Raw genomic sequence first — 21,458 nt, 5'->3', positions numbered from 1 at the left:
TTCTATGTGTCCATGTATATATGTATGTATTTCATAAAGTGGTTTGTGTTGTATAGTGGTGAAAATCAATCTGGTTTCTTTGCACCTTTGCTCCTGGGAGACCCTCTGTGTTACATGGTTATCCTATAGAGATGGCAGGCAGTGCCCAGTAGCATCCGTCATCTCTGTTAAGTGCTGGTTGGAGTTACGTCGAGCAGATGCTTGATTCGTCTTCTCTGGGTCTCTTAGCAACAGCTGGAGGAAGAAGCAGCCAAGCCTCCCGAGCCCGAGAAGCCCGTGTCCCCTCCCCCAGTGGAGCAGAAGCACCGGAGCATCGTGCAGATCATTTATGATGAAAATCGGGTAAGCTTGTGCTGGCTCTGCCGGCGCTGTCTCTAGTGTTCAGAAGCTTTTGTTGCTAAAGATAGGTGTTTTTCCTTATAGACTGAAAAAAATTGTTAACTGTGCTTTAAATTGTTTCTGTTTGGGTCATTTATTACGTAAGTATGATTTAATGAGTACAGCTCTATCAGCTGAGTCTCTTTATTATAGGGATATTGACATGCAAATTCGGTAGCATCCAATACCGAATACCTGTTCTGTAGTTTTCTCTTTATAAGGGCATTTCATGGTGAATACCCATAAAATTCCAGTCGAAATAGATCGGTTATTGGATGTAGAAACGGTTCAGATGCATAGTTTGGCTGTGTTTGAACTTAGTTCACATAAGTTTGGGCTTTTGTTAGACTTTTGTTTAAGCTTTATTAAAAATTTCTTCTTTCATATTCTTATATATTTTGTAATGCCCATAGTGTTAGGAAAACTAGACCTCAATTTCCTGAAGCACTTTTGTGATATCACAGGTTTTTTAATATTAGTGACTTATTTGGAAAGCAGTATGACTGAGATGAGGAAGCTAGATAAAGAGCTTTTTCATCTGCCAATTTACTGCCCAAATGGCTGCAACTGCTGGGGTTGTGTGGTGCTGAAGCCAGGTGGGAGGAACCCTCAGTGAGAGGAACCCTCGGTGGGGACTCAAATCCCTGCACTGGCACCTGCTGCCTCCCAGGAAGCTGTGGTGAGAGCTGAGCAGTCAAGGCTTAAAGCAGTTCCCTGATGTGGAGTGTGGGCATCCCAAGCTGTAGTTAACCTGCTGTACCACAGTTGGTTGCCTCTTAAAAGTGTGTGTGTGCGCACATGCATGTGTAAAGGAATATGTATTTGAAAGACTTACAATGGCAGGCAGAGAGCTATCTTCCATCTATTGGTTCACTTCCTGCATGGCCATCATGGCCCTCACTGCACCAGGCTGAAATTAGGGGCCAAAAGCTTCGTTAGGTCTCCCATTTGGGTAGTGGCGGATCAAGCATGGGCCATTATTCGCTGCTTTTCCCAGCCATTAGCAGGGACCTGGATTGAAAGTGAAACCTCCAGGACTGGAACTGACCATATGCTGTTCCACTATTGTTGTCTAGGCTTAATTCGCTGTAGCCCAATGCCGGCTCCTTAAAGTAGACTTTTAGCTCAAGGACCAGCAGTTAAAGGGAAAGTGATTGACCCTCAGTATAAAGAAAACATTTCCACAGAACTGTTTCACTAAGAAGGCTTCGAGAAGTCCTCAATGCTAAAGAATACGCTTTCAATACAATGGGAGAGAACATGTTATGTATCAGAGAACATACCATGAAAATTGTAATTGTTTCTGTTTGTTTGCTTGATTATGGATCAACTCATGAGTGTCGATCTTACACAGACCACCTATGGTATCATAAAAGCCCTTGTCTTCTAAAATTTATAAATATTTACATTTACCTGATGGGGAGAGAGAGAGAGTTTCCATCATTTGGCTTACTCCCCAAAATGCCCAGCACAGCAGGGGCTGAGCTTGGGGAGGGACAGGAGCTGAGCGTGCAACCCTGGTTTCCTTGTGTACATCAGGAACCTATTTGAGTGAGAAATCCCCATTGCGTCCTAGGAGCTGCAGTTGGCAGCATCGGGAGGCAGGAGCTGGAGCCTGGTGTCCCCCTCGGGCCACAGCGCTGAGGGGTCTGCGTGTCTTACCTGCTAGGCTAAGTGCCTGCCAGGAACTGTGGACTAGTAATGAAGTAAACATTTGTAAGAATAATGGTGAACTCAGGTATACGTGTAGGTGTATATAATAATAACTGAGAGTCACCAGATACATGGTTTTGAAAATTTATAAAAAAAATAGACAATATTATTAGCTTGAACTCAGAATTGACCAAGCTTGTTAGCTGACTAGAACATTCTACGGTAAGATAAGCCTGGTGAAGGTAGAAGACAGTATGGGACGCAGGTAACAGGTACTGCATGGTGCCATGCCTCGGACGCATGTGGCTCGGAGCAGTCATTCCTTTAAGAGAAGCCACTAACAGCTTTTATGTGAAATTGACTGAATTTTAAAAAGTACTCCATAGAACTTCAGAATGTTTTCATGTTTATTAGATTTCATGGACAGTTTGTAAATAGGAAGTAGAACTGATAGGAAAAAATTTTTAAGACTTACTGATCTATTTATTTGATAGTAAGTTGTATATAGAGAGGGAGAGACAGAGAGCTCTTTGATTTGCTGGTTTACTCCCCAGGAGGTTGCAACAGCTGGGCCAGGCCACAGCTGGGAGCCAGGAGCTTCTGCAGTGTTTTCACATAGTTAGCAGGAGCCTTCTTCCTCTGGTTTTCCTGGCCTGTTAACAGGGAGCCTGGTTGGAAGTAAAGCACTGCATTATAAACTGGCCTCCAAATGGGATGCCGGCAGTGTAGGCAGTGGCTTTGCCATAGTGCCCACAATGTTTGTCATTTTTATGTATTACAGTTTTATAAAAAGTTGACTTTCTTTAGTGTGTTAAACTTTGTTTTAAGATTTATGTATGTATTTTCAGATTTATTTATTTATATTGGTAAGTCAGGTTTATAGAGAAGAGAGACAGTCTCCTGGTTTGCTTTCCCAATGGCTGCAACAGCCTCTGAAGCTAGGAGCAGGGTGGGTGCAGGGTCCCAAGGATGTAGGCCGTCCTCTACTGCTTATCCAGGTCACAAGCAAGGAGCTGGATTGGAAGTGGAACAGCCGGGACAGAAACCGGCACCCATATGGGATCCTGGCACCCATATGGGATCCTGACATTGCAAGGCGATGATGTTAGCCACTAGACTACCATGTGTTAATTTTTTTGTAAGTTAGGTTCAGTGATATTTATTAATTGGGAGAATTTATTAATGAGATTCATCATACAGGCTGAATAAGTGCTTCTCGTATTAGTGAATTCTGTGGTTGCCTCATTGGGATGTAAGGATTTGATAAGAAATTCCGGTTTGTGTTCATTTTTTTAAAATCATTTTTACCAGAAAGGCAGATTTATACAGGGGGGAGATACAGAAAGATTATTCATCTGCTGATTCACTCCTGACATGACTGCAACAGCTGGAACTGACACAATCCGAAGCCAGGAGCTTCCTCTGGATCTCCCACATGGGTGCAGGGTCCTAAGGCTTTGGATCATTCTTGGCTTGGTTTCCCAGGCCACAAGCAGGGGGAGCTGGATGGGAAATTGAGCAGCTCAGACAGAAACTGGTGCCCATGAGATGCTGATGCTACAAGGGGAGGATTAGTCAATTGAGCTATCATACTGGCCCTTTGTGTTCAACTGTTGTATACAGATGTTTTTGTTAATGTATTAAATGTTTGTATCCATTAATGTAATTTGGTAACTCCTTTCAGATCTCTGTGTATTTGGTTTGTGTTAATTATAAAAACCAAATTTGAGGCCTGTTTTGGTGTTAAACTTATAAAATATCTTTTGCTAGTAGTAGATGACTGCTGCGCAGTTCTGGAACCTAGGCAGAGGGTCCCTGCGTGGGAGTTCCAGAACTCAAGGCTTTCTCGCCTTTCTCTCGCTGTGGCACTTGTGCATTGTGGTCCTGCTTTTTCCAAGACCTTCAGTGCCTCCTCAGGTCTGCATTATGAATGACCTCGCCTGTCTTTACTGCTGGGCAGGACAGATGGGGGAGTGCTATCCTTTTGTGCTGTCCTTCTCTGGTCGGAATGAAGCCAAGTGTGGGACAGTTGTTATGGACAAGACATCTTGCTTGTATTTAGGAAGTTAGAGGAGGAAAACTGCCCCAAAGTGGCTTATTTTAAACTTGGCTTACTAAGAGAAAAATTGGTGTCATATTTAACTTCAGACTAAATTTGTTTAGTCTGTGAGCAGACTGTTCTCATGAGCTGTTTTGAACAATTTGCTTTGGTACTGTGTTCAGTTTCGGGTTCCAAAAATATTTGCAAATTCTGTAAGAATAATAACACATATGTACAGCTTAGCTGTAAGAAGTGTTAGAAAGGTTTCAAGAAGCACGATCGTGTCCTAGGCTTTACGTTTTGGTTTGAAGAGACAGAACATTCCCATCCATTGGTTGATTCATTAGGTGCCTTTGGAGGCCAGGACTGAGTTGAGGCTGTGAGTGAGGAGCTTGCTTCAGGTCTCCCACATGGGTCGTAGGAACCCAGCTACTTGAGATGTTGCTGCTGTCTCCCAGTGTCCACGTTAGCAGAGCTGGAATCAGAACGTGGAGCTGCAATCGGAACCAGACACTAACTGCGAAACAAGGACATCCTAACTGGTGTCATAACCAGGAGACCTGACACTGGCACTCTATGTTTTAAGTGGATGGTTTTATTTTTAAGATAGATTTATTTATTTATTTCTAAAGATCTCCTTTGCCATTTAGCTTAGTTTGAGCCTTCATCTCTCAGAGGTGTTGAATCTCTGTCCTGCAGTCCTTTTTCATTCCAGTCCATCCTTCATGTTTGTGTCTCAGCATGTAATATAATTTGGATGATACCTCACTTTATATGGAGTAGCCAAAACCTCTTAAGAGCCTACCACAGCAGATTTGAATGTTCCCCCCAAATCGTAGGCACCTTTATCCTGTAATATTGGCCATGCGGACCGGTGGTCAGTATTCTGTCTTTCCTGTGTGTCCAGCACATGCGCACTTGAAGACTTACATCACATATGTTGAGTCAGGGTCAAGCACGGTGGCTTAATTGGTTTATCCTCCCCTCACAAGTGCTGGAATGTCATATGGGTGCCAGTTTGTGTCCTGACGGCTCCACCTCTGATCCAGGATGGCCGCAAAGCCTTTGGACCCTATACCCATGTGGGAAACCCAGAAGAGGTTCCTGGCTTCTGGCTTTGGATTGGTTCAGCTCCACCATGACCATTTGGGGAGTGAACCAGCAGGTGGAAGATCTGTCTCTCCTCTCTGTAAATCAACCTTTCCTACAAAAATAAATTAAAGAAAAAAAGCCTTTGATTAAATACTTTTGAAGCCTTATCCCTCTTAGTGGCAAGGTTTATCTTCCCCCTTGTTGCATTGGTGTCTAGCAAATGCCTGGCGCATAGAATGTTCTCAACATATGTTTGAAGAATTAATTGCTTCTTATCTATATATTTACATAAAAATGACATGGGGACATGATGGTTTTAAGTTACAATATTTTCTCCCCAACTATTGGTATCTTACTTTACTTTAGAAAACGACATGTAAGAAAACATATAATCTAACATTTATTTGTTACTGAGTGTTTATAGGGTGACTCAGACAAGCTGTTTCCTCTGTTGCTCAGTTATTGCCAGCGTTTCCTCCTCACTAGGAAGTAAACTCATTAGGTTTTCTTCAAAGAAACCAGTTGTGGTTTCCTGTACTGAAGACCAGGCCAATTCTGTTATGTTTTGTCACTAAATTTCGTTAAAGATGATGTGAGTTAAAGTATGTAAGATATTTGTTGAAGAATCATGGTTTCCTTTCTTCAAATTCTACTTTTAGGCACTTAGCAATTCCTTAGGTATTGCTTTCAAGATACATGTTAATCTTATCACATCACAGAATTTTTGGAAATTAGGACAAGGTTAGCTGTAGATCAGTCTTGGATAACGATCTTTAAATAGGTATTGCTTTTACACTTATGTACACTAAGTTTTAGTTATATAATGCAGCAATGTCTTTATCTTTAGAAAAAAGCAGAAGAAGCACATAAAATTTTTGAAGGCCTCGGCCCAAAAGTTGAACTGGTAAGTAAGAAGTTTCTGTTTGCTCGTGGTTTTGGTTGTCGCTTTTCTTGATATGAAGTCCACTTATTTTGGAATGAGGAGTGTGGGTGGTCAGGATGTTTATCATGAGATTTAAAATGATGGCGAATGAGCTGTTTACCTCACAGTAGCCTCATTCTGAGCGTGTGCTTGAGCAACCATTTGGTAACTTCTGGTGGAAGGACATAAGAATCAATTCGTGCTGTTAGAGTAGTAACAACGCATCATCTTCCTTTTGAAGTTCAACATCTACGACTAAATATTTTTAGTGTGGATATAGTGAATTTACAAACTTCCCTAAAGAGGCAACATTATTAGGAGTTGGGGCCAGTAAAATTTTTTAGGGATATCAAAAGTCTGGAAGCTTTCCTGCTGTATGTTAGCATGTAGACCCATTAGTACTTTCCTGAGGCGTACAATAATTGTTTCATCTCCTGCTAGACATATATACACAGTTTATACATATGTATTTGGTTTATTTTGTAGCCACTCTATAACCAGCCATCGGATACCAAGGTGTACCATGAGAACATCAAGACGTAAGTATTTCCCGTCTTTGGAGCTTTTCAGTTAAAGACCTATATTTTATAAAAAGATCACTTTTATGTTATCTTCTGGCATTATTTAATGTAGTATAGGTGTGTTTTAGATTTGTGTAATTTGCTGTCATTTTACTGTATGTTATCTTCCTCTGGCTTCTTGGGGGTTGGGGTGACAGCTTTGAGTTTCCGAGGCCAAAAAATAAAATAAATTATTGCGTAAAACTAGCTGGTTTTATAATCTGCTAGTAAAAAAAAAAAAAAAAGGTGGATACTTGACATTGAAATGGCTTACCTTGAGGCTTGAATTTTTTGCCTCCTGTTTTGTCTTTTTTTCAGTGGAGTACCTGCAAGGCGCATGATGAAGTAAGATAATGAAGCTTTTTCATTTAAGACTAGTGATGACACCGTCCCCCACCAAGCCACATCTGCCATTGCAAAGTAGAAGTGCCACGGATCATTTTATCATTATTCAAAATCCTATTCTAGGGAAATCCCTTCCATGACTCTTGCTAATGACGGTATTTGTAGACCCTTCTGCCATTTAAATGTCCTGGTACCTTGGAAGCGCTCAGTCACCTCACATGGGTGAGGAGGCTGCTCCAGAATGTAGTTCGCTTATTAGCCTTGCTCATCCGAGTACCAGGCCTTTATGGGTGCAGATTTTGGAATAAGAAAATAAGTGAAAAGAAAACTTAATCTCTTGATCTGATTGAAGGAAGAGAGGAAGCTAGATAGGTATCTTTTTTTGTTGTTTTTTTTTTTTTTTTGGTTATCATATTTTTAGAGAATTTTAGGTGAATTATTTTTAGTTTGTTGCAAAAATGTGATATTTCTATTTTATATGTTTCATTAAGTATAACCAGACCATTATAATTATTGACTGGTATAGTTACTAATGAGCACATTGCTATTTATATATATATTTTTTTTTCTTTAAAAAATTTCTAATTGAGTGTGTGCAATAGTTGACTACTTTGCAGAATTGGTGGCAAATATAGTTTGCATGGTAGTATGCATGAAATAGTTTGAATAATTTCAACTTTTGTTAATCAAAATAGATGTCATATACTTGTGGATTTTTGGTGAGATGCTGCTGTGGTGTTGAGAACCCTTAAGCAGGAGAGGCAAAACTTATGTAAAAATATGTTCTGTTTTGAAACTGTTTTGCTGTTTTAACGTTTTTAAAGGGAAGATTCATAGTTAAATTTAGTTGGTTACTTTTAATGATTTTCCCCTAGAAAAGCCTCAGTTAATGTTTGTATTCTGTCTTTTCCCCCCCAATATAAGTTAGAGAGCAGCTATGTCTTCGATTTGTTTATATTGTCTGTTTATTGCTCAGCGCATTTTCTCGAGATGGCATATTGACCAGATGACTTCATTTAAATTCTTAGGAGACATTTGAGATTGTATTTACTGACTGTCATTTGCTTATGAGTGGTGCATAATTATACTTAGAGCAAACTGCATATATGGTGATGCTCCCACTGTACCCACTGTACCCCTCCTCTTGTGGTATCTACTTAGGTGCATGCACCCATATGAATCATTCAGTAGTGTGATTCTTTTATCACTATCATTTGCTTTGTATGAAATAGCAAATGTATCTTTTAATTATTCTTTTTTTTTTTTTTTTTGGCTACTTTTTCATATAGCCATCTTCTGATTGTCCTTGTTTATTTGAATGGAGCCAGTGTCACTGTTAGTCCTGAGTGGCAGATAATCCAAAAAAAGTTACTTCTACTTGTTTGCTTGGCTTTGTATTTGTATTTGAATAATCCTCTTGAAATCCTTTCTGGAAATAGGTTGGGGCATAAATATTTATATTTGCACCTGCATGTCATTGTGTTTGAAGGTTCCAGTGCTTCACATTTGAAAAGTGAAACTGCTATGTGGAGATATGAGAAACCTTCCTGTCTTGTCACAGTGCCACCTGTGGCTTGGCATGAGTTGTACCACTTCTGTGACTGAAGTAAATCTCCTGCTAATGCAGAAGTCACTTCTCTAAACGTGTTGCCATGTACTCTCCTCAGAGAGGGGAGCACCTTGCTGAAGAGGTGGCATTCAGAGATACTGGGATCATCAGAGTTCTTAACAAGAATCAATAACTGGAGAATTACAGTTTTGAAATAGCATATGCCGCATATGCCTTATCATCTGACATACTTGTTGAGAATTATTCATATTAAGTCTTGCTATAAAATGGGAGGAATTTTAGTCTTCTCTAAATATTGCAAAAATTACCAAGCTTTATTTTGCAGGTGAAAAATTAGGAGTAACATTGGTCACACCATAAATTCTTAAGTGCTCTTTTTGCCTGTTTTCCAGTGTCTGGAAAAATAGTGATACACCATTAAATTGTGCTTTTTCTTAATGTCATGCAACCATATTTTTCTCTTCTAGAAACCAGGTGATGAGGAAAAAACTCATTTTATTTTTTAAAAGAAGAAATCATGCAAGAAAACAAAGGGTGAGGTCCTATCCTTGTTAACTGAAATTTGTACAGTTTTCACATTCATACTCATTTAGGCATTCGCTTTCCCATATTTAGTGAAAATAGTTCTCGATTTTATTTAAAAATGAATGCTGATCTAGAGACTAACTGTACATGTGACGTAAATATTAATATAATTAATAACATTTTGATACTCTAAATCACATTTAGTATCATTATCAAATTAATTTCACTGGTCATCTATGTATAATATTTTCATCTAACCAAAATTAAAGAAAATGGGTGAGTAGTTTCCAAAATATAAAGGATAAACAGATGTTCTACATTTAGTTTCTTAAGCCTCAAAAAATGTGGGTAAGTTACGGTCACGCTGATTAGACATTGTTCTGATTTTTTTTTTTGCTTGTTTGTTTTAACCAGAAATTGTGTCAGCTAGAGTTCACTTTTTTAAATTGAAATACGTTTTTGTATTATATGATTATATGATCTGCTATTTAAAAGTGTTAGTGTTTTTATTTTCATAGTGTTCATTCCAGTTTTACAAATAAACTTAAAAGTTTGTTTTTTAATTGTTATTATTGTTTTCCATGATATGATTTTGTAGGCATGGGGATTCCCTCCCCTCCTTTTCCCTCCCCTTCCCCTCCTCTTCCCTGCCCTTCCCTTCCTTTTCTCTGCCCTTCCCTCCCCCTTGCTCCATCCCCTTTTCCTTGTCACCACCCCCCTGTCCCCCCATGGTATAACAGTTGCAAGGTTAACATTCTGCTATTTAGGTGTGTCATGGCATTGTAGGTATAGACAGAGGTAGAAATTCTAATACCATACTCTCGAGGTATGCTTCACTGATTCACTGAAAGTCCTCCTTTCATTTGGGTAGCAGATGCCTCCTGCAGTGTATCTTCACTTCCTGGTATGCTAGTCTCCATCATCATTTATGAAAAAAAAAGTATATATATATATATTCATGGTCACCTATATATCTGTTTGTTTTTTGCATGAAAGTTGTATCATATCAGGGAGAACACAGAATATTTGTCCTCTGGGGACTGGCTTAACAAATAAACTGTTGATACATTTAAGTTCAGGTGTTTAGCAAATGAGTGATGTTCTTTAAATCCACATTGACAGTGAGTTTTGTACTTTATGCTTGATGCCCGGAGAGTTTAGTGAATTGGGAAACTGAGGAGGCCATCAGTGGTGTTGTAGAGTAACTTGTGATGTCCTAACTTGCCAGTCTTCAGTCCTTCAGATACTATATTAAATTGCTGGTCTTGACTTTTTCTGGGTGGGGGGCAAGAATAAAATGAAGTAAGAAGTCAAGTTACAGGTTTTTTCCTGCCTAAGAGTTTTGTTAAAATTGTTCTTTTGTTGTTAGCTGTTTGTTGTTCAAACTCAGGAACACAAACTTTTTCATACTTCAGTGTATAATTATAAAGTTTATGTTCACATAATAAATTTAGCAAATAAGCTTAATGAATATTTATGTCTGTGTACTGCATCATATATATGTAATCCTACACAATCTCGTACACAGGTGAGCAAGATTGTCAGATGGTTTTAGCCCGTAGGGAGCGCACAGTTGAGCAGGTATTACAGTACTGTGATCATCCTACAGATAATAGACACACAGATGATTGCGAGAGCCTGGAAGAGAGGGATCCTTAGTGCAGATATGGACCAGGAAGGTCAGTTTACAGGAATGTCGACACTGTCTGCAGGCAGAAGTAGACGTCGAGAGAGGGTGGCAGATTGAGACGTGGCTGGAGCTCAGACCAGTTTGCGAGTCCGGTAAAAGAGGAAAACAGCCAAGCTCCCGACATTGGGAGTATGTAAAACAGAGAAAGGAGGCCTGAGGCATGCACTGCTCTGCAGGTTTCCTAGGATCTTAAACCCCCCCCCGCAAGGCTGTAAACTAAGGTGCTTCAGGTTTGTGTTTTGTGACTTGAATGCACGAAAAACATGTAGGAGACTTATTTCAATCAGCTTAAAGGATGGTTAGGCCTGGATGAGGTAGGCAGCAGTGGAGGTGAGAAGGTGAACAGTACGCTAAAGACGTGGGGCTTGAACAAGGTGACTAAGAAGTGGGAGTGTTGCGTGATGGAGTGTGCGGAGGAGAATACTCTTCTCCAGTGCCACTTTGTTGAGATGACCAATGTTCGCAGTTTTTTATGTCCTTGTGCCCTTTTCTGTATCCATGTGGTATCAGGTACATTCACAGTTTGATGTTCAGAATGGAGAGTTCTTCTGTCTTCTCTATTTAAGAAAACGAAGTCCACAATACACTTACTTATTGAAAAGCAGTAATTCCTGGTTTCATGTAGCTCATTGGATTTATTTTTTAATTGTAACGTATATATGTGCCTTTTTTCTGTACTGTCAAAAATGTCTATTACATAGCATTTGTTTGATAGCAAAAGTCTGCAAGCAACCAGAATTTCCAACATTAGAGGAACGGTTGAAGCGTGTGCATTTTGCTCTGGTGAATTGGAAGGGTCATAAATAAGAAAATGTTGATGTGATTGCCTTTGGGTGATTGGTTAGATTGTGAACTGCCTGCTTATTTCTGATTTTGTGTTTCGACATCAGAGAAAGACATTGTTCTCAGGAAAATCAAAGCTGATCAGCGACTAGCAGTCGGTCGTTTACTTAGTAAACCCATTTTGTGTGCTCATTTTACATAGGAATCAGAGCTTTCTTTCTTTCTCCCTCTTTTAGATCGAAGACGTTTTCTTTCAGAGTTGAGCCATAGGCCACAAGCACTTTTGAGTTATTAAGAGCTAGCATATACTTTGCAGATTAGGGTTATCAGAGTCATAATTTCATTTAATTATTATTAATTTGCTACGGGTATTTAATAGGAACAAAAAATCTGCCAGCGTTATGATCAGCTCATGGAGGCATGGGAGAAAAAGGTGGACAGAATAGAAAATAACCCTCGGAGGAAAGCTAAAGAGAGCAAAACAAGAGAGTACTACGAAAAGCAATTTCCAGAAATTCGGAAACAAAGAGAACAGCAAGAAAGGTTTCAACGGTAAGCAGTTTGATGTTTAATGACATTGATGTTTTCCTTCTAAGTACATTTCTGGTTCTTCACAATATTTACTCTTTCCCGCGTCTGATCATTAAAAAACATTCTAACTGGACAGATGTCGTGGCACAGTGGGTTAAGTCACCATGTGTGTTGCTGACATTGCGTGTGGGCATTCCTCGTCCCTGGCTTCCGTCTGCCCAAGCCTGTCCACTGGGGCCATTTAGTGAACTAGCCTTCCTCCCTCTCTAACTCTGCTGTTCAAATAAATATTTAAAAAGAAACTTTTAAAAAAGCACTTTTATGTAATATAAAGTTTTATTATCAATGGTAAATATTTTTAGGGATCTTGTTTTTTTTGTTTTTTTTTTTCTTTTTTTTTTTTTGCTGTTTGATCATCTTTGTAAAAATATGTATATACTTGGGACTCTGTTCTGTTCTGTTTCTGAGAACATGAACTTCATTGGAAATGGCATTGAGAATAACTTGAAATTCCTGTATTCTTTTATTTCCAATTTAACTAAGCACTATGAATTAACCAATAATTAAGCAACTCATTAAATTTGATAGAAGATTTTGGATTCCTTTTTATTTTGAAGATAGCATGTTCTTTGTGAAGCTTTTTAAAACTTCGGTTTTCTTTACACTTTCATTTAAGAGTTATATAAGCCCCTCTGCTCACAGCTAAGTTTCTGTGAGGGATACTGCCTTTTCTCTCTCCTCTTTGAAATATTTGATATGTTTTTCTATTCTGTTACTTTGCCAGAAGTCAAAGATTGCTGTGTCAGATTGAAAGTGTATCAACCTTTTTTTTTTTCTAGAAATTTTCTGTAACTAGCTTTTTTGGTTGTTTGCAAGGCAAAAACACACATACATCAGGTAGTTTTACCATTTGAATCTTGGCCAAGTAGCCTGTAAGTCAATTTTAGCATTTAAGTTCTTAATTAAAAGTAGTTTCTCAGTAGTATGCTGCCAACTTCTCAGACTTTTCAGATGTTTAGAAGCCATTCTGAACATTAACTGAATTCATGTACTCTTTATGTAAGGTTTTAAATGTATTTGTATTTTCTCCCTCATATATAGAGTTGGGCAGAGGGGAGCTGGTCTTTCAGCCACCATTGCTAGGAGTGAACATGAGATTTCTGAAATTATTGATGGTCTCTCTGAACAGGAGGTAAGAAAATGAATTGGTTTAATTCAAGTTGACTGATTATCACAGCATTTTATTGCCATAGCCTTGATTGTAAAGGTTTATTTGCACATGGGTGAAGGAACCCAAGATGCTGGAGTTTGGAGTGTTCCAGAGACACTAGGCAACCGCCAGCACATTCACGTGATCATATGAGTACTTGGAAGCAGGGAAGCTTCCAGAGAGACAAATACACTATTTGGATAAATAAGGATCTAGATCAAACCAACATTGATGGAGATGTAGAGGAGGGAACTGATAGCAAAAAGTAAAAGAAGGTGGAACGGACAAAATGGGACAGATAGTTTGGGTGTGTGTGGTGATAATTAAGAAAAGTGGAAAGAGACCCTGGTTTCCAGTTGAGGGGACTGAGCTGCTGAGGTGCTGGAGGAGAATATATTTTGCATGTGACAGTGTGCTCCAGGAGGCGCACAGTTGATCTGGAGATACTAGGCATCGCGGGTAGCTGTATGTAGGTGAAGTGGTCCCAGTGAAAGGGATGGGTGAATGAGTGTTTAGACATTAAAACTGAATACAAAAGAGATTTTGCACCAAAACAAACTCATGTTTTTAATTCCGTTTCCCACTAAACTTTTTTTTTAACTTGTATTATTTATTTATTTATTCCCATTAAACTTTTTAAAGTGTTCTTGCCTGTATCATCTGGAACCAACAACATTGTTTCTCGCTCATTTTTCTAGAATAGAATTAGTCACATCTGTTGATTCTTGCTTCACGTTTATGTCCATCATGTGTTTATCTTTCTTTAATAATTGCTTATGAGCAGCTGGAATGTTACTTTAATGAGTGTGGTTTTTTGCCCTCTTGCGGCCATTTTTGAATTTAGTAGCATATTAATAAATGCAGAGTGATGATAATTTTTTTTTTAATTAAAGGCAGATATAAAGAAAGGAGAGACAGAGAGGAAGATCTGCCATCTTATGGTTCACTCCTCAGGTGACCGCAATGGCTGGAGTTGAGCCAATCCAAAGCCAGGATCCATATGGGTACAGGGTCCCAAAGCTTTGGTCTGTCCTCGACTGCTTTCCCAGGCCACAAGCAGGGAGGTGGATGGGAAGTGGAGTAGCCGGGATTAGAGCCGGCACCCATATTGGATCTTGGCACTTTTAAGGCGAGAACTTTAACTGCTTACACTATTGTGCTGGGCCCAAGGATAAATTTTTTTTTTAAGATTTATTTATTTTTATTACAAAGTTAGATATACGGAGAGGAGGAGAGATAGAAAGATCTTCCTTCCAATGATTCACTCCCCAAGCGACCACAACAGCTGGTTGTGGATCTGCCGATCTGGAGCCAGGAGCCAGGAGCCAGGAGCCAGGAACCTCCTCCAGGTCTCCCACATGGGTGCAGGGTCCCAAAGCATTCGGCCGTTTTCAACTGCTTTCCCAGGCCACAAGCAGGGATCTAGATGGGAAGTGGAGCTGCCGGAATTAGAACTGGGGCCCCATATGGGATCCTGGTGTGGTCAAGGAGAGGACTTTAGCCACTAGGCCATCGTGCTCGGCCCCTTCAAGGATAAATTTTGATTACAAAATTTTGGGACTCTTTAGCTGTGTTCCAACTGTGTTCGAACCATATTAAGGTTGATCCAAAAGCCATTTACTGCTTTGGATTATTTTTTTGCAGCTTTTGGTTTTGTACATGGGTGTTCTTAAACCTCATCTTGGAATTCTGAGAGAGTAGTCATTTGAAGTGGTGACCCCTATAAGTCATGCTCCAGGATGATTACAGTGCTGGCATGCTGATCCAGCTGCTGCTGGGACACTGGCGTCCCGTATAGAGTACCCATTCAAGTGCTGGCTACTCTACTTCCCTTTTTGCCCCCTGCAAGTTCTCCTGGGAATGAGCAGTGATGGCGTAAGAGCTTGCTTTTCCCACCTGTGTGGGAGCACTGATGGAGTTCTTGACCGCTGGCTTCAACCTGACCCAGTCCTGGTTTGCACTCCCTTTGGGGCGTGGACCAGTGAGTGGAAGATCAGTCTGTCTCTCTCCTTATCTCTCCAATTCTGCCTTCAAATAAATCAACAAATAAGTAAATAAACATTAAGACTATGACCTAGCAATATACTTCAGAATAATTGTTAAATATAAATAAATATATACAGTATGTTTTAGAGGGTTTAAAAATCTATATATAATACTTTCTAAACTTAAGTATTAAACTGAAATGGTGAATGATCTGAAATATTTAGATAAGTAAAATTTGTTATTCATGTTTTGCTCAGTGTATTTAAAGGTAAAGCTTGCTAACTATTATACCTATCTATTATCTAATGTAAACATTGAAAATTCTGTGAGACTGAGGTTGTAACCATCACTTTTACAAATGAAGAAACTTGGACACAGCTGTCGATTAAATAACTTGACTTGAGACAGACTGATATGGAACAGAGGCGGAGATCTAGTTCCGGATGTTTTGGTTTATGTTTCATACCTGCATCCAGTCAAAGCCATTCCGAACAAATATCTGCATCCTCTCTGTTGGGTGCCCAACTTGGCATGGGGATACAATAGTGAATCAATCTTCGGATGTGGAGTCTCAGGAAGTTAAATTACTGGAGAGGAAGATAAAGATGTTAATGTTTGCATGATGGTTGTGTAGTATTCACTTAGTCTGTGTTATAGAAAACAGTTTTTCCATCGTGAGAAGAAATCTATTTGTGTTTGTCAATCATGTGTGACAGAAGTCTAAGTTTGACTACATTTTGTATTCATCGATAATAGTGTGTCACACATTGTTACAACTTTATATTTCAGAATTCTAGACACACTATTTCTGGAGGGAGTGAACTATTATAGAAGCTGTGTCTAAGTTGGTCAAACCACCTCAGATTGCAGATTGTCGTTACACAGAGTAGACATCTGCAGGTGTTTTATTTCTCCTTTTTCCCTTTCTCATAGCTTCTTCCCAGCATCTAAAGTGGCTTTGGGGACCTGTTCAGAACAGAACGTTATTGCTATTGTTATTGCTGAAAACATCCTCACCATTGTCAGAGGTGGGCTGAGAAAACTGCTGGTCCCCTCCCCAAATACCTGCCTTGGGTAGGAGACCCAAACTGGGTGTCTGGATCTCAATTCAGGTCTTCCAGCCGGGTAGCAAGAACCTGGTCACATGCGTCATTACCACTGTCTCCCACTGTCTCTGCATTAGCAGAAACTGAACAGGAATGGACACTGGAGCCTGAAATCTAACCCTGGTACTCCGTTATGGGATGTGAAAGTCTTAACTGTTAGACCAAGCACCATCCTTAAATACACACTCTTTTAGGGACAGTTGTGAAGTTCAGTCAAATATGGGACAGTTTTACTCTAACATTTTGGCACCCTGTCGGTGTTGAGGCCCATCCGTCGTGCCTGGACCTATGTTTACAGTCTTCTCTGCTTGATCTAGAACACACTGGTCTGCCTTCTGTGCTCACAGTATGAGATGTCCTTCTTCTGGAATTGTTTATGTTGTGCTTCCAAAAGTTTGTGCCTAAACTCCAGATACATAATATATATCATAACTTTGCATAGTAACAGAACATGTGATTTTAATTTATCTTTAAGCAATATGTTCAGAAGTTTTAGAGCTTAATCATGGGGCAGGCATTGGGCCTAGCAGTTAAGATGCCTGCATCTCACATTCAAGTGACTAGGTCTGAGTCCTGGCTCTGTCTCTTGGCTCTAGCTTTCTGCTAGGAGCGATCTTGGGAGGTGTTAGTTAGGATCAGGTCATGGGTGTCAGCCATCAGTGAGGCAGGGCTGGAGTGAGTCTGCGGCTTTCTGCTTCCTTCCCCTGTTGCTATGGGCGTTCGAAGAATGAACCAGCAGAAGGGAATTCTCTTTTTCTCTGTTTGTCTCTCAAATAAATAAAGATGTGTAAGTACTAGGTGACATTCTCTGTGATTTAAAATCACCTACGAAATGCATATTTGAAATGACATCTCTCCTTCAGAATTTGTAGAATTAATCTCTGCATTGATGACTAAATCTGTTTTTTCTTTGCTTGCATTTTTACTGATTATTGGGGATGTCTGTGAACATCCAAAGCTAGTTTGTTAGTTGAGGTGATTTCAAACTAATGTGTTAGTCTTTGATGCTCAAGCTAATTTAAGAGCAGCTTATGTTAGTGATTTTTTTCTTAAAGATTTATTTATTTTCACTGAAAATTCAGATAGTCAAAGAGGAGGAGAGACAGAGAGAAAGATCTTTCATCCAATGATTCACTCCTCAAGTGGCCACAATGGCTGGAGCTGTAGTGATCTGAAGCTAGGAGCAAAGAGGGAGGAGCTCTTTCCGGGTCTCCCATGCGGGTTGCAGGGTCCCAATCCTTGGGCTGTCCTTCACTATTTTCCCAGGTCACAAGCAGGGAGCTGGATGGGAAGGAGGGGCCCCCGGATTAGAACCAGCATCCATATTGGATCCCAGCACATTCAAGGCAAGGACTTTAACCGCCAAGCTACTGCGCCTGGCTCTGTTATCGAGTTTGTTAAGACTAGACAATTTCCTATATGTACTTTTATGAGGAAGTTTTGAGGAAAAAACATTTTCTTCATGTTTGGGTAAATGTTTTTTGTTGTAAGCTTATTAGTACAAGCTACCTAAATTACGTTCTGGGAAAGATAAGTTGTATGCATGAAGCAAAGCTTTAAATGAAACCAGCTGATGTACTAAGGATACTAGTTTTATATTCTTAGTGGAAAGATGATATGAAATTGGTAAGAAGTTACTTAGTGAGTTTAAATAGTTGAAAGCGACTAATTTTTGATGACTGCTCACTTATTTTTCCATTAATTATTTTTCTAAATTGACATTAAGATTTGTTCTCCAAAGCCCTGTTCAAACTATTTGATCACTTCAGTGAAGTTTGTTGTATTATTTTAAATCTTCCAGACCTAAACGTTCTATAAACATCAGGTTCGTTTAAAGAACTCTACTCAGTTTTACTGTAAATAAATTGGATTTATCTTCCCCTCCTTCTCTTTTTCCCTTCCAGAATAATGAGAAACAAATGCGGCAACTCTCTGTGATACCCCCTATGATGTTTGATGCAGAACAAAGACGGGTCAAGTTCATTAACATGAATGGGCTTATGGAGGACCCTATGAAGGTTTATAAAGATAGGCAGTTTATGAATGTTTGGACTGACCATGAAAAGGAAATCTTCAAAGACAAGTAAGCTAAATTATAAATTTTTCTCCAATAGAAGTTTGTATAAATTGGTAAAAGAGTATTAGGCATTAACTTGTAAACCGAACTGTTGTGAAAACTTTGATCACATGTTGGCATATGAATGGGTTCTGTGACAAGCAGGGAATTAATCTTCCCATAGTTTCTAGGTGAGGAAAAATAAGTAGCAGTTTAGAACTGGCATCAGAGTTTCCTGAAGGTGGCTGTCACAGTTGAGTGCCAGCTGGGTCACTTTGTGGAGCCTTTTCAAAGTCCATGTCTGTGTCCTCTCTCATAGGCAGATCCGGGCAGTTTCAGGTGGCTTGTGCCTAGCAATGCTTGCATTGTCTCTGATGATGCTGCAGTTGATCTTCACGTCGGCTGTAGGACACGCAAAAATTAGTTTATATATAATTTATATTCTATATGGTACATGCCACATAATTATATATTACTATATACTATGTATACTATATATAAAGTATATGAAAGTTACATGTATAATATATATTGTATAGTATACAGATTATATATATTATTCTTTTCCCAAGTTCTTTCTAGTTTTTACATTGTTAAAATGTTTGTGCATGTTTATTTTTCACTCAGGTTCATCCAGCATCCAAAAAATTTTGGACTAATCGCATCTTACTTGGAAAGGAAGGTGAGAATGTTTCAACATTTGTGTTGATTGTTACTTTGAAATTTTTGTGCTCTGACATGTAGAAGTACTTAAAATTGAATTTTTTGCAAAGTTTTGATATAAAAACTTCTCATGATTAACATAATTATGTATAAATAGAGTGTTAGTTATTATGATGATAAAAATCTTAAGTGCAGAATTCAGGACTGTTATGGTTAATGAAAAATGACACCCTCCCCCCCCACCGATTTTCAGTAATTTTTTACTTATTCAAATGGTAGACAGAGATCTGTCTGCTGGTTCATTCCCTAAATGCCTACAGCAGCCAGTGTTTGGCCAGGCTGAAGTCAGGTGTTTGAGACTCAGTCCAGGTGTCCTGTATGGGGTGGTGGGGACCCAAGTCCTTTGTGTAACACCTGCTGTCTCTTAGGGTGCATTTTAGCAGAAAGCTGGAATTGGAATCAGATTTGAGACTGGAACTCAGGTACTCTGATTTGGAATGAAGCATCCCCTCTGCTCTTTAGCACTGCACCAGAGACCTGCTGTGACATAGCTTGTGTATAAATTCCCCAGATCATGAAAGTTGCAATGCATTTTGAACCCCATTAAATTTCTAATTAAAATATCAGGCTTTTGACTTCTTTGAATTTTCATAGGTTTAGTTTCTGAGTTACATATTTAGATATATTTAATATTTATGTAAAAATAGTGGTAAAGAGAATATTGGTTAGTATTTCTCACACTTCTTGGTATCTTAATTTGCATTGACAGCTGTCCTATTAGCATACTCTGCGTGTGTGTGTGTGTGTGTGTGTGTGTGTGTGTGTGTGAGAGTATGAGAGTGAGAGGTGTTTATTTTTAGAACTAGACTGACCTAAAGTGTTAGCCATGTTTTTCCTGTTTGTATTTTAAGCTCATCAGAAATTTTTCTTTATTCTTTGTTTCATTACATGTAAAAACATGTTTCCTTACAGAGTGTTCCTGATTGTGTTTTATATTACTATTTAACCAAGAAAAATGAGAATTATAAAGCCCTAGTAAGAAGGAATTATGGAAAACGAAGAGGGAGAAACCAGGTTTGTATCATTTTTGTATGAAGTGGTTGGTGAAAATATGAGAAGAAAAAGAATATGAGAATGTTGCAGTTAACACCTGCTTTAGAGACTGCTGTTTCTATTAAATTAGTGAGAATATTAGGATTATTTTGAATATATTTTACTTTTCTAGTCTGATGAAATTAGTTTTAAGCTTTCCTCTTAGTTGAATCTTGTATTTCAGTGTCAGTTCTGTTGCCTGAGGAGAGAACAGGAAGCAGGGTGAGGGAGAGGTTATAACATGTACAGAGTTGTTTACTGAAGTGCCTGGGATCTGATCTTATGACAAGTTACCTGCATTTGTGGAGCTTAGTTTCATCCTTAAAATGCACTTGACCTCAAAAGGTAGTTTTTCACAAGTGTGTGTTTTCACAGTTGCCATTCAGTGGTTTGAAAACTATTTCTCCCAAAATAACCCATTAGCAGCTGTCACAGCTCAAGTGTGCATGCTTCCCAGTGAGGCTGCTGTGCACATCTAAGCTCTGCTCTCACAGCTGCTGCTGCTGGCATACCTCAGTCTCTTCTGGAGTTCCCAAGTAGGCACCCCTGCCACGTGGCAGAATCTTAGGCGCTTTCTACCCTAGGTGGCCCTGGTCGGTGTCATAACAGTTTCATGTTTCCGGGTTAGCTGCTTCCCGCAGAATACTCCACAACGCAGATGTGGTAATATGTTTAAAAAATGTATTGAGGCAAAGAGAGGGAGGGTTCCCATGTATTGACTGATCCCCAGAGGTAGGCAATAGCTAGGACTGTCAAAGCTGAAATTAGAAGCTCATGGGTGGGAGGGACCCAAGTACTTGAGCGGTTACTGCCAACTGCCAGGGTGCACACTTGAAGGAAGCTAGAATTAGAAACCCTAAAATAAGGTGAATGCAGGTGCCCTGATATAAGATGAAGGTATCCCAAGACAGCAATTTTTTTTTAAGTTTTATTTATTTTTATTACAAAGTCAAATATACAGAGAGGAGGAAAGATGGAGAAGAAGATCTTCCTTCCAATGATTCACTCCCCAAGCGACCACAACGGCCAGTGCTGTGCCAATCTGGAGCCAGGAGCCAGGAACTTCCTCCAGGTCTCCCACATGGGTACATAGTCCCAAAGCATTGGACTATCCTCCACTGCTTTCCCAGGCCACAAGCAGGGAGCTGGATGGGAAGTGAAGCTGCCAGGATTAGAATCCGTGCCCATATGGGATCCTGGTGCGTTCAAGTCAAGGACTTTAGTCGCTAGGCCACGCCGCTGGGCCCCCAAGGCA

The 21,458-nt window shown here is 39.5% G+C and overlaps 1 protein-coding gene across 6 annotated transcripts in view; it reads left to right on the top strand.

The window, feature by feature from the left end:
* The window catches only part of NCOR1 (nuclear receptor corepressor 1), a 116,660-nt gene that overhangs the window by 22,867 nt on the left and 72,335 nt on the right, over nucleotides 1–21,458 (top strand). For 4 of the 6 annotated variants that reach the window (XM_041001593.1, XM_041001592.1, XM_041001594.1 and 1 more), the window contains 9 exons: nucleotides 229–342; nucleotides 6,012–6,068; nucleotides 6,573–6,625; nucleotides 9,029–9,095; nucleotides 11,939–12,111; nucleotides 13,192–13,282; nucleotides 18,297–18,475; nucleotides 19,076–19,130; nucleotides 20,084–20,185. In XM_041001593.1, the coding sequence (XP_040857527.1) occupies nucleotides 229–342; nucleotides 6,012–6,068; nucleotides 6,573–6,625; nucleotides 9,029–9,095; nucleotides 11,939–12,111; nucleotides 13,192–13,282; nucleotides 18,297–18,475; nucleotides 19,076–19,130; nucleotides 20,084–20,185 (891 nt within the window). Of the gene's footprint in view, nucleotides 1–228; nucleotides 343–6,011; nucleotides 6,069–6,572; nucleotides 6,626–6,964; nucleotides 9,096–11,938; nucleotides 12,112–13,191; nucleotides 13,283–18,296; nucleotides 18,476–19,075; nucleotides 19,131–20,083; nucleotides 20,186–21,458 lie in introns of those variants that run through there. The other 2 variants (XM_041001591.1, XM_041001596.1) reach the window with 2 other exon arrangements.

This window comes from Ochotona curzoniae, unplaced genomic scaffold (assembly GCF_017591425.1).
Source record: "Ochotona curzoniae isolate NIBS_2020 unplaced genomic scaffold, NIBS_Ocur_1.0 scaffold_2453, whole genome shotgun sequence".
Classification (NCBI taxonomy): domain Eukaryota; kingdom Metazoa; phylum Chordata; class Mammalia; order Lagomorpha; family Ochotonidae; genus Ochotona; species Ochotona curzoniae.
This window is presented reverse-complemented; position numbering and strand designations above follow the sequence as displayed.